A 15237-nucleotide genomic window follows, 5' to 3' on the forward strand; every position below is an offset into this window, starting at 1 on the left:
CCGCTGCGAATACATACCTTCGCACGCTTCATTTCCGCTCTCCCGGCCCCTGCCTCCTCTCCTCCCGTCGCCGTGCGCCTCCGTTCATATACCGACCGTCCTGTCCCTGTCCGGCCGCACGCAGCGCATTCCGCATTCCGCATTTTGCCTCTTCTGGCGGGTTCGCTTCATCTTGTCGGCCATCGCCACGACGCTCGACTTGGCCCACCGACATGCCCACGACCAACTCAAGGCCCGTCGTCGCCATGGATCCCACCACGACGGAGCACGATTATCGCTTCCCGCGCCGACCCGAGACCCGAATCGGCGGCCCTGCCGTCGCCGGCGCCCCCCACAACCTCCCTCGCGACGCAGCCCCCTCCTCGGTCGCCGACGGGCTCAAGGACGACCGCGATGACACTTCTGGCCTGCTCGACGCAGCCTTGTTTCCCTCGCTCCACGACGCGCCCCTGAGCGTCGACCAGATGAAGGTCGACGACCCGCTCGCCACCCAGGTCTGGAAGTTCTTCAAGACCACCAAGGAGCGGCTCCCCAACCAGCGGCGCATGGAGAACCTGACCTGGCGTATGATGGCACTCTCCATGCGCAAGAAGACGCAGTCGGAAGAACAGCGGGCGGACCAGGAGACGCTTGGGAAACCGGAAAACAGGTGTGCACTGACCAAGAGCCGTCCACCCCTGGGCACTTCCTGCTCTCTCGAGTTCCATGCTGATGATGGTCTGTTGTTCGCAGGCCCGCCCGACATTCGTCCCAGAATGCGCCGAGCGGAATTGCGCAGCTGCGCAAGACGTCCGAGTACAATGACGGCGGCCTAGAGTCCATGAACGTCGACGACTTCCTCGAGACCGGCGCCCCCATCCGCTTCATGTCTCCCCCGCCTTCCGAGTTCGCCAACGACCCATCGAGACCGTCGTTCATCCCCATCAAATCACGCCGAGAGTCCGACAACACCTGTTTTGTCCCTCAGTCCGTGCCTCACACTCAGCGGGGTCGGGATGACGAGTTTGGCTATGTCACTCGCCATCTTCGCAAAACGAGCATCGATGAGCGTCGGGTGAGTGCAGCCCTCTCAAACCCGATCATCCTCCGCCTCTGCCGCACCACGGCACGATATTGCATTGCCGTGCCTTCATCCTCTGCTCTGCTCTCCCTTCCCTGCCTGTCGATGTTCCGTGCCTTCCCTACATGCCTTCTGTCACGTTGTCGAGCGCGACTCTATTTTCCCGTTGCCGTCGGATGCTGATATTCCATCACCAGAGTCGAAAGCGCCCCGCCGATTTCTCTCCTACCATGGCCGCCGTCGACAGGGGCACCCTGAACCACGACGTCGACATCCCGCTCCCGGCCTTCTCTCTCGATGGCACCTCCCCCATCGCCATGCAGCAGCAGGCAATCGCCAGCGGCAACTCCAGCATGCTTTTCAACCTGGACACCTTCATGGACGACCCCGTCGCCGGTTCGACCGGGCCTGTTCCGCAGCACTTCTCCTTCTCTCCCTCGTCGTCCCCCATGATACCCACCGGCGCCTTTTCTTCCATGTACAACAACCCTTCCGCCGCCCCTATGAATTACGCCGCCAACCTCTATTCTCCTTCCGGATCCGCATTTCAGTCGACAAACTCGACCCCGCTTCCTTTGATGGAAAATGACGCCTTCTACTTCGCTTCGCAGGCTGTTGGGCAGCAGCAGTCGTCAGCCTACCGTCAGCCTGACTCGCAGAACATGGGGACCTCCGTGGATCAGAGCCAGCAGTTCATGTACAGCAACGCAAGCGGCGGAAGCGGCATGTACATGCCCACCGTGGCCGAATCCGCCACGACCGTCTCGGCCTACGGCACCGCGCCGAGCTCCTTTTCCCACATCGACCCCGCCCAGGTGTTCCGGCCCGACAACCAGAGCGCGAACCCCAGCGTGTCCGTGCGCCAGGACACGAGCATGTTCTCTTTCGGCGCTGACTCGGACGAGGACGAATCGAACATGACCGACGACCGCGTCATGCCGATGCAAAGCGACTACTTGCCAGCCGTAGACGAAGCCGGCTCCGGCTCCATGGGATGGGATGCCTCTCTTCCTGGCCAGTTCAGCACCCGAGCCGCGCGCTTCCCGGGTGGGCCGCCGCGGAAGCAAGTGACCATCGGCGGAAGCACAACCGAGTACGTCGAGAGCAGTGGCGAACGGGATGGCAATGCCCTCGCTCGATCTCGCTCGCAGTCCTTCCGCCAGAAAGACGACGCTCAGCAGAAGATTCCCCGGAATGCCTCGACCCCTTCGCATCTGGCAACGACGCACGGCACCTCGGAGCAGATGGCCCAGTCGCTGCCAACCTCGCCTGGGGGTGATGTGCCGGCCGCCAAGTCTGGCCACTCCTCTGCGGCCGCCAGCCGTGCGACCTCGCCGCTCGTCCCCAAGCGCACCTCTTCGACCAATCTGCCGCCTGCAGGAGGGAACCAGGAGGGTTCGTCGACGACCAGCTGCACCAACTGCTTCACCCAGACGACTCCGCTGTGGCGACGCAATCCGGAAGGCCAACCTCTATGCAACGCCTGCGGCCTCTTCCTGAAGCTGCACGGTGTTGTCCGGCCCCTGAGCTTGAAAACTGATTTCATCAAGAAGAGAAACCGTGGCACGGGCGGCAACAGCTCCCTTGGGTCCGGCGGCAAGTCGAGGAAAAACAACATGGCGTCCAGTGCGGGCGTCGCACCCCGAAAGGGCTCTTCGCTTCACATGTCGACCACGGGCGCCGCGTCCAAGAACGCCAGCCAGCCGGGCACGACCTCGCCACCTTCGAGAAGGGTCATGGGTCATCCCATTTCAGGAACCAGCAAGGCTGGCGGCACGCCAGCCGCCCAGTTTGGTAACCTGGCATCAGCTGCTGGTACCGCCGGTGTGAAAGGCGCCGTTCCCATCGCCGCGGCCCCCTTCAAGCCTAATCCTGGGCCTGGTGCTTCGTCTGCTTCTCATACGCCGACCGCCTCGTCCTCGTCGAAGCGGCAGCGAAGAAATGACGAGAACACGGGGTCCGATGCCTCCACGCGGATGGACGTCAACGCCTCCGGCGAGACGGTCATCCCTCAAACCATCGCCCGCTCGTTCGGCCACCCGTCCAACATTGGCTCCATATCTGGCACCCTCATGTCCAGCTCCTTCGGCGTTAGCCAGGACTCGCCGATTTCGCCTGACGGCGTGAGCCACGGCTCGCCGATCTCGTCCAACAGCGTCATGCCCATGGCCCCCCACCGACCCAATACAGGAGCCTCGACAAGACCACAGGAGTGGGAATGGCTAACCATGAGCCTTTGAGGCTGAAGGAAAGGCATCGTCGGCTTGCCCTGGAGATATCCGACTCTTCCTCTCATCCGCCTGGCACTCACCTTCGCCTTGTCTGTTCTTTGTCTGATTCTTTCTTTGCGAAGCGGTTGATATTTTACATTCCTCATTTCATTAGTTTAAACTTCCCGGCATCGTTGTTAACATCAAGTTGGCCATCTATTTTGAGTGTTTGGGAGCATAATCATCTGCATCAACTGCATGGGCGGCGAGGCTTGATGAGGCCATGTTTGGGATGCAGTACATAGCGGACGGATTGTGGAATGACAAGCGGAACCAGGTGATGATGATGTATGGATGTTGCATGCATCATGACGGGCGGGTGCCGTGGACGCATAAGATTGCCATTGCAACGATGAGGCAAATTTCCTACCTTTTTGATTTTATGAGACGCTGGAAGGTACGGTATATGCGGATGAGGCTCCTGCATTTCCTGTCTCCCTCCCATTTGCACTTGATTGGACGTCACCGTGGTGACGTTCATTCATTTATGGATGACAGACAGGGTCGGTCGTCCCAGCAGATATCTGTCGGAAATTTTCGGGGCATATCAGAGGGATCAGGCACTTACGCAGTAATGAACTTCAAATTTTTACATTATACATGTATCCTATCAGCAGCTTCCCGTGCACCTAATGAATCCAGAGTAAAGAGGGGCACTCGACGGCCCATGATGGTTGCCCCCGAATGCTTCCATGGTACGACGGCGGCAAGTCATCTGCCACCCTGTACTCGCTCGTAGACCGGCTCGCATGCGACCATGCGCCTGCCTTCTTGATCATATCCAACCCCAATGCCAATTTCGCCTAGCCTTTTGTTCCTGCTCGCAAACTCCAGACAACCCTCCATGCGAGCAAATCTGCATCTCCGTGAGGCGCGATCCGAATGCTGGAAATGAATCAAGGAAGAACATAAAATATCAAAGCACGAGCTCCTGGAATGCACCCCCCCGTCCCCCCCCTCCGCATGTCACAGCACCATGGTACGGCGAGACATGAACACTCGCCAATCTCGTCCCGAAAATGGCTGCTCGCTCTACAGCATTGTGCCAAACGTGTCGTCCGGGGCCGGAATCCGCTTGCGAGGGCTGCCGCCGTCTTCTCCAGCGGGCTTGCGGTGGCGAAAGGTGAATCCGACAAACAGACTCTTGCTCATTTCGTCGTCGCGATCGGCCATGGATTCGAGGGCCGCTTGCTTGTCGTGCACCTCCTTGTACTTGGCCATGTCGGCTTCGTTGCTGAAGTCGTCAAAATAGCCTGCGTCCGTCTCCGAGTCCAGCTCGGGGACAAATGGGGCGCGCGTCTGCCGCAGCGTCTCCCAATCTACTTCGGCAAAGTACTGGTGACCGTATATGTCCTTGATGTTGGAGAAGCGACGGGTGCGGGAGTTGATGCAGCTGGTTTTCGGGTCAGCAAGAGCACGTTAGGATGCGGAGCGATCGGACAAGGAGTGCGGACGGGGGAGCCAAGGACGGGCGGAGGTGTTGCTCACGTTGTGATGAAGTTCCAGGTACGGTTGCTCAGGAAATAGTTGGGGTCCTCCCACACGGGACGCTTGAGCACATCCTTCCAGTGCTTGAGGTTTCGCCACGTCTCGTCGGCCGTGGCGCCGGCGAAAGGGGGAAAACCCGTCAGTGCCTCGAAAAGCATGCATCCCAAACTCCAGTAGTCGACCGTAAAGTCGTACTCCTCCCCTCGAAGAACTTCAGGGGCCATGTAGTCGGGCGATCCGACAATAGACTTGGCGTAGTTGACGTCGTTTTCGCGCATGTTACGGTAGCTCTCGCGACGTTCGGCCACCGTACGTTGGCTGATGGGCTTACCAAACGGCACCGTCGTCTCGGATGCCTGTTCAAGCTTGATGCGCATCGACTCGATCCTTGACGGGGCCAAGACGCCGGCGGCGAGACCAAAATCAGTCAGCTTCACATGACCGGTCGAGTCGACGAGGAAATTTTCGGGCTTGAGGTCGCGGTGAATGTATCCGAGCTTGTGCAGAGCGTCGACGGCGCAAAACATCTCGGCGATGTAGAAGCGAGCATGTCGGTTGGACAAGACACCCGTGTTGTTAAGCAGGGTGCGGAAGTCGCCGCCGGGCACGTACTCCATGGCAAGATAGATACTCTTGTCGTCCTGAAAAGAGTACAGCAGCCGGACGAGCCATTCGCTCTGGGCCGAAGTGAGAATGTCGCGCTCGGTGAGGACGTGACGGATTTCGTCGAGCTTGAAGAGCAATTTCTTGCTCATGACCTTGAGCGCGCAGACCTCGCGCGTGTCCTTCTTTTGGGCGAGGAAGACCTGGCCGTAGCCGCCTTGGCCGACTTGAGTGAGGATCTGGAAGTCGCCGTGTCGAAGACGCACGCGACGCTTGCGGAGATTCGCACGCTCCCGTCCCGTGTACTTGGACCACATCTGGTTATGGGCACGCTCGTCCGTCTCGGGCGGCGGCGGGTACTCGGCCTTGAATGCGGCCAGTCGACTCTGCCTCGCGCCAACATATGTGAGGAGATCAAAGTAGTAATCTAGGAAGTCTGGGAGCAGGGTCGTCAGCGAAGAACTTCTACACAGCCAAGGAGGGAGTGTACTGACAGAGCTGAGTCACGTTGACCAGTCTCTTAACGTTTGGCTTGTTGAGCAACTCGCGCTGCTCGGCCGTCAACGCTCGAGCTGTGTTGAACTTTTTCGCCACCGGCACCATGGGGGACTCGCGGGGTTCGTAGTGCTGCTGTCGAGACAGGGCAGCGTGGTTATGCTGATGGGGGGAGTCGGTGCCCGCCAGCCGGGACGGCGGCGTGTTCTCCTGGCCCTGGCGTTTTAGTTGGCTCGCGGAAGCAGGTGCGGTCGCCTTGTGAATGATGCTCTCGTCGGCACAAAGGCTGGAATCTTCGGGCGGCTGCACATTGGTCTTGCCGGGAGATAGAGGCTTGACAGCAGTCTGAGGACGGGTCAGCCGTGGATGGGCGTCGGAGCCGGCGGCGCCGTTGAGCGTCATTGCCGTTTCAAAGGCAGCCGGTAAGTCATGAGCACCGGGTGGGATCGTTTTCTTGCTTGGGCTGCCGTGAGGTGTGCTGGGCGGGTTGAGGACCGAGTTGTTGCTGTTGCCGCTGCCGTCGGTGGCCTTCTTGCTCGGCGTGCAAGGGCGGGGAGCGGTGGTAGCCGACGACTTGTCCTTGGCGCCCGGGAAGAAGTTGGCCATGAAGCTGGCCATGGCTGCAACGGCTGCCGAACGGGGCGTCGATTCAAGATAAAACTCGACAGAAAGGCGCACAGGATGGTGCTGTTACGAGCGAGACCACCTGCGCACTCGGGTGCTAGACCGACGTGAGGTCGGCGTCCGAGTGTTTCGGGACGGGGAGCCTGTACGGACCGACCGTGTGCGGCTCGATGCGCAAGGCGTGCGATGAATGGTAAAGACAATTAACGCGAAGAGGCTCGAGAGGAGAAGAGTTTGTGACCGCGCGTATTTGCTTGCTTCTGCGGGTTGAAGTGAAGCAGGAGGGGAGGAGGAGAAGGAGGGAGGAAGGGCGGGATGGAGGGAGGGAGGTAGGATGATGGGGTTGCATGAACGCTGAACTTCAGTTCACCTGTCTGGGCAGCGGCTTGGGGTGTTATGGCGCTTCGTCATTGGGCGGAGGGGCTGCTAAGTCAACACCGTTGCAGGGGCAACAGTCGGGTAGGTGCCGCTCGCTAGCCACTGTAGCGAGTGCCAGCCCGCACCAGTACCTGCTAAGGTACCTGTGCCTAGTAGCTAACACCAACAGCTGGCACAAACATGTACCACTCATGTACTGTATACACCTGTTTCGATACCACTCATCAGCAGTTGGTGCTGTCTGCTAGCTGACTGCAAATCATCGGTCGACCACCAACAATGTCAACCTCCAGGCACCAACCGCGGCACCGTGCGGGCAGCAGCGGCCCGTGCGCCGTTAGTCTCGATACATGCAAATATGTACAAGCTACTGCCGCTATACCTCGGCGTATTGGGCATCAAGAATAATTACTGCATTCAAGTGTGTTTGTTTCCTCTGATTCGTGCTCCTGCAAGGGAGGCAGTCAGACTCCAAAGGTTCCTATTAGATAAAAGTGTTTGTTGGTACGGAGTACATATGGATGTGTACCAGTACGCGCGTACAGGCAAGTACTCCGTGTGCATGGACTGCGTACAGTACATGTAGTGTTACGGAGTACTCCGTACATACTCGAGCAATTACGACCGCATGTACGGAGTACGGAGAGCACCCATACGATGTATGTCGTATGTGCAGGAGCACATGATACTCGTCGTCTCGTCAAATCCCTACTCCGACTTCTGGTCATTCCAACCATATGTTGCGCATCGCTGGCCTTAGTTGGCCATTCGCGGTTTCGTCTTATCGGCCGACGTCGTTGACCATGAAATCGACGTTGCCAGGAGAGCACACGCGAGATCCAACAGTCGGCTGGCTTGTCGAGTTGGTCGCGGCCTGGCTTTTCGGTCGCCGCAGTGCTTGCTCCTCGCACGGAGAGCGCTACCTTCCACGTTCTGACCCGCGTGAACTGCTGGCCGATCGACTCTGGTGACTGGTCATCAATCAACGTCCTGCTCCCAAGCAAGTCGACGTTACTGATCGACATCATGCCGCGCTTGTCAAGTCCGGCGGTAAAGGGTTGGCAGGTCCACGGCCATTTAGCTCAGTTCTTTGATGAGCCGCCTCACAAGCTTCTTCTGCTCCTCCACAGCCAACCTTTTCTTGTCCGTCTCCTGGATGGCCTTGCCGACGGCCATGACCGTCTTGACATTGTCGCTGTCGACCCAAAACCTGCCATTCCTGCCCGTGGCTGTATCGAAGTGAAGACCAAGGCCGGCCAGCTCATCGAGAACAACGACCTTGCCAGCCTCAGCCGGCTTCGGCATCATGAGCCTACGCGACATGTCGAGCGATATATGGAAGAGCATGCCACCACTGAGGGGACCGAGGCCGTCCGACTTGCCCGTCGCGGCCGAGACGCACTCGATCTCGGCATCCATGTGCTTGTTGGCGAGGCTGACGCGGGCGTAGACGAGGGCGCCAGGGGCGAGCACCGGCCGCGTCTTTCTTGATGCACCCTCGAAGGAGAGCTGGGGGAGGAGTACGGGGGCGGTATGGTCGGAGAGGTGGACGTAGTAGACGTCGGCGGTGCTCTTGTGGACGGTCCCGATGACGAGCTCGCCCACACGCGGGATGTACTGTTTCTTCTCTGTCAGCCGCGTTCCTGATGCCTGGTGCCCGGCGCCCGGCGCAGGTGGAGCCGGAGCGAGATGCCTACCCTTCCCGCCGATGTCTCAACGCGCATCGCATTCTTTTGCCTATCGCTGATGAGCTGGCCCGCCAGCGTCGGGAGAATCTCGTTGGGCGGCACGAGACGCAGACCAGGGCCTAGACGCAGTGGTTTTTTGGCATGCGAGGGGACGAGCGAGGCGTCGACCTCGTCGCCCGGGAGGACGAATACAGCACCAGAGGCCATCGCGGGGTGGTGGCGGGGGTAGGGGAGTCTTCACTCTGCTTCTGGTCGAAACTCAGGAGTCTACTTGAAGCATTCGCAAGGCTACAGAATATGAATCAATTGCCCATGGGATCGATCAATATCATTGGTGCACTCACCCAGCCCCACTGTCATGCCCAATCGTCAATGGTGGGATGGCATAAAATTGTGGGGAATTGGCGGGAAACCTGCAGCCGTCCAATTTTTGGCTGCCAATTCTCTAATTCTTGGGAGCTGGCGTTTTTTTTTTTTCATGATGTTCGAGGAGACAAAATTCCCCACCACATCCGTCCATCCATCCGTTCATCCATTCATCCTTCCAACGATCAACTGAGTTCACTCTTCCACCGTCTTCCGACTTCTCCCTCACACGGCAGCACTCGGAACACAGCAGGACCACTCTCCCGTCCTCCCGCCGCCGTACTCCCAAACCTCGTCCTTGTTCCGTTTCAGCTCTACACCTTGTACCGGATGTCTCCAAGCACGGCCGTCAAGGCCGGCCCCGAGCCGGCGGACCGGGTTGTCATTGGCATCACGTTCGGCAATTCGAACAGCTCGATTGCATACACGGTTGACGACAAAGCGGAAGTCATCGCCAACGAGGATGGCGGTAAGTGCCCCAACCCTTCCTTCTTCCGGAGCAGAGCGTCGACTTGATCAAGGAGGCTTCGCCGCCCGTTCCCCTTTTCTTCGTCCTGCATCCGTACTGACAAGCCTGCTGGCGTGGCCGAACAGACAGGCAAATCCCTACCGTCCTGTCGTATGCCGACGGTGATGAGTACTACGGTGCCCAAGCCAAGGCCTTCCTAGTCCGGAACCCCACCAACACAGTCGCATACTTCCGAGACTTCCTTGGCAACGAGTATGTTGTTGACCTTGATCCCGGCCGACGACGCCGCCTCACTTCGATTCGGCTTGTTAACCAGCAGCAGCTTTAAATCCATCGATCCCACCCACTGCCACGCCGCCGCCCACCCCAAGGACATCTCCGGCGCCGTTTCCTTCTCCATCCAGGACAAGGCTGCCGACGGCGACGAGGCCTCAAAACCGTCCACCGTCTCCATCGGCGACGCTTCTACCCGGTACCTGCGACGTCTTGTCGGTTCCGCTTCCGACTATCTCGGCAAGAAGGTCACCTCGGCCGTCATCACGGTGCCGACCAACTTCAGCGACAAGCATCGTGAGGCCCTGAGCAAGGCCGCGAACGATGCCGGCATCGAGGTCCTGCAACTCATCTCCGACCCCGTCGCCGCCGTTCTTGCCTATGATGCGCGGGTCGAGTCTGACGAAGGCAAGGACAAGATGATCGTCGTCGCCGATCTTGGCGGTACCCGCTCCGACGTGGCCGTCATTGCCTCCCGGGGTGGCATGTACACCATCCTGGCCACCGTCCACGATTTCGAGTTTGCCGGCGTCCACCTCGACGACGCTCTCATGGAGCACTTCGCCAAGGAGTTCACCAAGAAGCACAGCGCCGACCCTCGAACCAACCCCAGGAGCCTGGCCAAACTTCGGCAGGAGGCCGAGTCGACCAAGAAGGCCCTCAGTCTGGGCACCAACGCCCAGTTCAGCGTCGAGAGCTTGGCCGACGGCATCGACTTCTCCACCACGATCAACAGGATACGGTACGAAATGGTCGGCAGAAAGGTCTTTGAAGGCTTCAACCGCCTGGTGGAGAGTGTTGTCAAGAAGGCCGGCCTCGACGTCTTGGACATTGACGAGGTCATCATGTGCGGCGGCACCTCGCACACGCCCCGCATCGCCAACAATCTTCGCGCCATCTTCCCGGAGACGACGCAGATCCTCGCCCCCGCGACGAGCGCGACGGCCATCAACCCGTCCGAGCTCCTCGCCCGCGGCGCCGCTCTGCAGGCGTCCCTGATCCAGGAGTACGAGGCGGTCGACATTGAGCAATCGACGCACCCATGCGTGACGACGGTGAAGCACATCACGAACGCCATCGGCGTCGTCGCCACCGGCCCCAACGGCGAGCAGGTCTTCACGCCCATCATGCAGGCCGAGACGGCGGTGCCGGCCCGGCGCATCGTTCACGTTGACGCCCCCAAGTTGGGCGGTGACGTTCTCGTCAACGTCGTCGAGGGTGGCACCCACATCAAGGTCACCAAGCCCGAGCCCAAGGCCAAGGCCGTCGCAAACGGCGACGACGACGACTCGGACGACGACTCGGAGGAGGAGGAGGAAGAGGACAAGCGTGAGAAGATCTGGAAGATCGGAAAGCCGCTCGCCGAGGCCGGCATCAAGGGCGTCAAGAAGGGCGCCAAGGTAGAGATCACCATCAACGTCGCCGCTGACCTGTCCGTCACCGTGACGGCTCGAGAAATCGGCGGCAAGGGCGGCGTTCGCGGAACCCTGGCTGCTCCGTAGGCTGCGAGTACGATTTGACGCATCGCCTCCTTTTTTTTGTTAAGGGTTTTCATGAACCCGCGGGTTTCTCTCTGTTGTATATTGCGACATGGCAGTCGGGGTCGTGGACGGGGGCTGACGGGTGAAAGTGAATCTATCAGGGGGCAAAACTAGTCGTTTCGTTTCACATGTCACTCTGCTAGACACTAGAGCGGTGCGTGTCATTCACGGACGCACATGCCAATATGGAATAGAAGGCAAGGAATGGTTTCATTAATGGTACGGCATAGAAAGGGCATGGGCCAAGTTTGCGTGGGGAACGAGGAGGGAGAAGAGAAGGAAACAATAGATGAACAATCAGATTGGCTCGCTGTAGGTTATGTGCGACAAGCAATAAAGTACAAGATATCAATTCGATCAACAGGTGGATGGGGCACCTCCCCGCCGGCGCAGGCTTCGCAGAGTGACGCTACGTCGTCACACCCGGCAGCTTCCAGGCAACCAAATCATCGCGCAAGTCCGACTCTGGAAGCTCCTTGACGCGTCTCATGCCCACCTCCCGCTCTCCGTCGCTGCTGCTCCCCTGCGTCGGAGCCAGGCTGCCCAGGCTCTTTCCGCTCCGAAGGCTTGCGGCGTCGTCGTTGCGGCCGTCGTCGCGGGGGGCGATGCGCGCAGCTCGCCGCGCGGCGCTGATGGTGCTTCCGGGGCCGACACTGCCAGGGCCACGTCCCATGACAGTTGAGACGCTCTTTTCGCTCGAGGAGCTCTGGTTGCGCTGGTGACGGCTGCTCCGGCGGCTGTGGTGGCTCTGGTTGTACAGGGCGAGGCGACGGAATTGGCTGGGTCGAATGGTATCCTGGCCAAGTTCCCCTTCATCGTCCTCGTCGTCAGTGTCGGCCTGGTTGTTGCTGTCCGTCCTCGTCTTCCAGCCGTTGCCGCCGGAGAAGATGTCTTCGATGCACTCATCGGCAGGGAGCTCGGATGGAAAGCGGGTCCAGGAGGCGGCGAGGGTGCGGCGATACAAGTCTTGAACCTCGGCCAAGTCTCGCCCCTTGGCTATGTTGGGCAGCGCTGCGGGAGAAGGCGTCAGCGACGGGTGGCAGAGAGTGGAAGGGGATGGTGAAGCAGTGGTGATGGTAGGACGCAAGTGGGGTGGAGAAACGTACGACCCGCGTCGGCTTCCACCTGCTCGGGGGCCACGAGGCCGGCAATACCGCCAAAGACAGGGGCGGACTTCAAGGTGGGTGCGACAAAGTTGCGCTCGCCGTCGATCTGGACCATCAGGATGCCGATTTTGAGGGTGCTGTTGACCTTGCTGTCCTGCATGAGATACCTCCTCACTATGCCGTCCTCGACCACGCGCGGTTCGGCGGGGATGTCGGCGGTTGGGCTGATGCTGTTGGTGCTACTTCGTCTCCTCGGCGGCGGCGGCGAGGTGACGTCCTTTGCATACGTCTCGCTCTCCTCGACATACTCGGCGAGGTTGAGCCTGACGTAACCGAGGGTGATCTTCTCGGCAACGGCAAACTCCTGGACGATCTCAAACTCGAGGGGGCAGTCGTGGAGTTGGTTGTTCTTGTCGATGGATATTCGAATCGAAGGGACCATTTTGCTGAAGTTATAGTTGACCGTGTGGTTTTCAATCGGGCACTTGATGGTGCGGCCGCGGTGATCGGCATGCATGGAGTGGGCGAGATGCCATTTGATGAAGGAGTTGCCCGAGACCAGGGGCACGTTGTTGAGATCATATATCTAGTGGGGGGAGACGGAGCGTAAGAAGGTGATGAGGACGAGCAACAAGGCCCATGCACGGCGTGACGTGAGGCCGGGCTTACCTTGAGGTGTAATTCGAACCTGGGCTATCTCTACGGTCAGCTTTCGTGATCGGGGCAATTTTTGTTGAGAAAGGAGGCGAGTTACCTTGCGACCCTTGCCGACTGTGGGTAGAAAATACATTGTTAGCGAGATCGCAACCACGTCGTCCTACTCCGCGCTCCTCAACGTTACGTGTGTGTGCATGTGTGCCTATGTGAATGTGTGTGCGTATGTGTGTGGATGTGTGTGCATGTGTGTGTGTGGATGTGTGTGTGTGTGTGTGGAGGGGGGGGGGGGGGGAGGAGGTTGGTGATGCGATTGCTCGTCGTGAGAATTGGTGGCCATGAGTGAGTATGATGGCGGTCGCCCACTTAGCTTGAGCTCAACAAGAAAGAAACATTGGGTTCGGTTCGTCCATCGAAGACTTGACGTACAAGATCTGAAACATTCGACGCCAAGGGCGACGCAAACAGCTGCTTTCTGCGTCCGAGGGTGAGAGCCCAGGGAAAGGCGAAGGGGTCAGAGGGAGAGGGGGGAGAGAGGAAAGAGGGGGGATTGGCGAAAACGAAAACGAAAACGAAAACGAAAAAAATATGGTTCAGGCACAGACGGTGGCGAACGAAGATGAGGGAGCGAGGAGCAAGGTGAAGGTCAAGGTGAAGGTGAGAGTGTGGCTTACTCAACGAGGCCATGTCAATGTCCGCTCGCAGGGTGGTTCATTCCCTGCGCGTGGAACCCCCAATCGTCGGGGGCAATGGAACGAAGGTTTGCACCGAGAGCAAAGGGTAGGGAACGTTTTTGTTGGATGCTCGGGCACGAAGCAGGCGATGACAGACAAAGCTGGCGGTGCTGCAGCCGGATGCAGGAACCGTCGTCGACACGTGGCAGCGGTTGCAGAAGGAGCCCTCGAGGCGATGGTTGATGATGGATTCGGCAGCAAATGAGACGAGCAAAAACACCTGACGAAGCCGGCTGAGGGAGAGAGGGTAGGGGAACGTGAGGGTGACGGCCAATGGTCCGCGGAGAGGAGGCCGTTCGGTTCCAGAAAAGGCCAGGAAAGGCCGGGATGAGACAGACAGACGGTAGGTGTGTCGTGGGGAACAGAGATTAGTCGGTCGTCCGTACCCCTGGCGCGATCGACTCGTGCCTGTGCCTGGTGGAATCAGCACGAATGCAGCCTATTTCGTGCTGCGTACTCCGTACTTGGAGGTGCGTATAAGCAATACAGTGCAGCTAGCCATTCGTATCGTGAGTTGGTATGTACAAGTATGCGATCTGCAACGTGCAGCCGTACGGGCCGCGGCGGGAGATGCAGGGGCCGGCCGGACCAGGCGGAGTGCTGGGTGTTTTGGTAGGTGGTGGATGTCGGTTGCGACGGATTGGGGATGTCGTGATATGCTGGTGTTGTGCAGCACAGCTCGCTCACGTTCACACCTTGCCTGAGTCGGGTCGATGTTCTGGGGGGGGGGGCTGGCTGGCTGGCCCAGAGGACTGTGTAGGTTGGGTGGCAGTTTACCGTTTGCGGTACATGCAGGTACAGGACGAGAGGAGATAAGTGCAGCTAATAACTTTGGTTAGCACGGAGCACAGATACGGATACGGGGGGACAGCAGGCACGTACAGTATCCGCGGTCGCCAACGTCAGATCCAGTGGCAGGACGCCCACGTTCCAGTGGGTTCCAGTGGGTTGGGCTAGTCGGTGGACCAGTCGTTTCATCTGGCCAATCAAGCCGGGCCAATGATTCATGCCCCGGACGCCCGCGTTCCACTGATTCGGTTTCTTATCGATAAAATTTTGACCAGCACGTCGGACGGTTTGTACTTGCATTGCAAGAGTGCAGTAAGTGCCTACTGTGCTCACTACTGGTGGGTGTGGGTATACCTGTACATGCAGCTGTACAATACGTGTGTAAGCTGCATCTGTACTATTTGTTAGTGCAGCACTGCTTGGCTTGCTATGTCTTCTGCTATGTGTTATGTGCTGCACTGAGTGCGTTGCTTGTACATGTACTCCATTCTTGGTTGCACTGTACACCTGATTACTTACATGTAAGTACATACTTGCGTTGTAATACATGTACTTACCTAGTAGCACATGTACATGTACTTACAGCAACCGGCTTACTGTACCTGATTGTAGGCACTTGCGCTGTACGGAGAACAAGTGCACCTACAGTACAAGTAAGTACACAACTACCTACCTAGGTAGGTACTAAGGTACGGAGCA

General features: G+C 58.8%; 6 protein-coding genes across 6 annotated transcripts; 3 read left to right on the forward strand and 3 right to left on the reverse strand.

Annotated features, from left to right (window-relative positions):
- Positions 1 to 212: 212 nt before the first annotated feature.
- Positions 213 to 3300, forward strand: DCS_01016 (nitrogen response regulator; the record flags this gene model as incomplete). The annotated part of the gene is made up of 3 exons (XM_040798351.1): positions 213 to 649; positions 733 to 1054; positions 1258 to 3300. 3 exons carry the CDS (start codon positions 213 to 215, stop codon positions 3298 to 3300), a joined length of 2802 nt encoding a protein of 933 aa, XP_040659234.1.
- Positions 3301 to 4362: 1062 nt separating this feature from the next.
- DCS_01017 (serine/threonine-protein kinase sid2) lies at positions 4363 to 6534 on the reverse strand (the record flags this gene model as incomplete). The annotated part of the gene is made up of 3 exons (XM_040798352.1): positions 4363 to 4723; positions 4819 to 5857; positions 5916 to 6534. 3 exons carry the CDS (start codon positions 6532 to 6534, stop codon positions 4363 to 4365), a joined length of 2019 nt encoding a protein of 672 aa, XP_040659235.1.
- Positions 6535 to 7995: 1461 nt separating this feature from the next.
- Positions 7996 to 8813, reverse strand: DCS_01018 (uncharacterized protein; the record flags this gene model as incomplete). The annotated part of the gene is made up of 2 exons (XM_040798353.1): positions 7996 to 8535; positions 8616 to 8813. The coding sequence occupies 2 exons, from the start codon at positions 8811 to 8813 to the stop codon at positions 7996 to 7998; spliced, it is 738 nt and encodes a 245-aa protein (XP_040659236.1).
- Positions 8814 to 9302: 489 nt separating this feature from the next.
- Positions 9303 to 9488, forward strand: DCS_01019 (uncharacterized protein; the record flags this gene model as incomplete). The annotated part of the gene is made up of 1 exon (XM_040798354.1): positions 9303 to 9488. One exon carries the CDS (start codon positions 9303 to 9305, stop codon positions 9486 to 9488), a length of 186 nt encoding a protein of 61 aa, XP_040659237.1.
- Positions 9489 to 9695: 207 nt separating this feature from the next.
- On the forward strand, positions 9696 to 11216 carry DCS_01020 (heat shock 70 kd protein cognate 1; the record flags this gene model as incomplete). The annotated part of the gene is made up of 1 exon (XM_040798355.1): positions 9696 to 11216. One exon carries the CDS (start codon positions 9696 to 9698, stop codon positions 11214 to 11216), a length of 1521 nt encoding a protein of 506 aa, XP_040659238.1.
- A 448-nt stretch (positions 11217 to 11664) lies between these two features.
- DCS_01021 (respiratory complex assembly protein Rmp1) lies at positions 11665 to 13151 on the reverse strand (the record flags this gene model as incomplete). The annotated part of the gene is made up of 4 exons (XM_040798356.1): positions 11665 to 12266; positions 12362 to 12947; positions 13031 to 13054; positions 13116 to 13151. 4 exons carry the CDS (start codon positions 13149 to 13151, stop codon positions 11665 to 11667), a joined length of 1248 nt encoding a protein of 415 aa, XP_040659239.1.
- Between the last annotated feature and the right edge of the window lie 2086 nt (positions 13152 to 15237).

This window comes from Drechmeria coniospora, chromosome 01 (genome assembly GCF_001625195.1).
Source record: "Drechmeria coniospora strain ARSEF 6962 chromosome 01, whole genome shotgun sequence".
Lineage (NCBI taxonomy): Eukaryota > Fungi > Ascomycota > Sordariomycetes > Hypocreales > Ophiocordycipitaceae > Drechmeria > Drechmeria coniospora.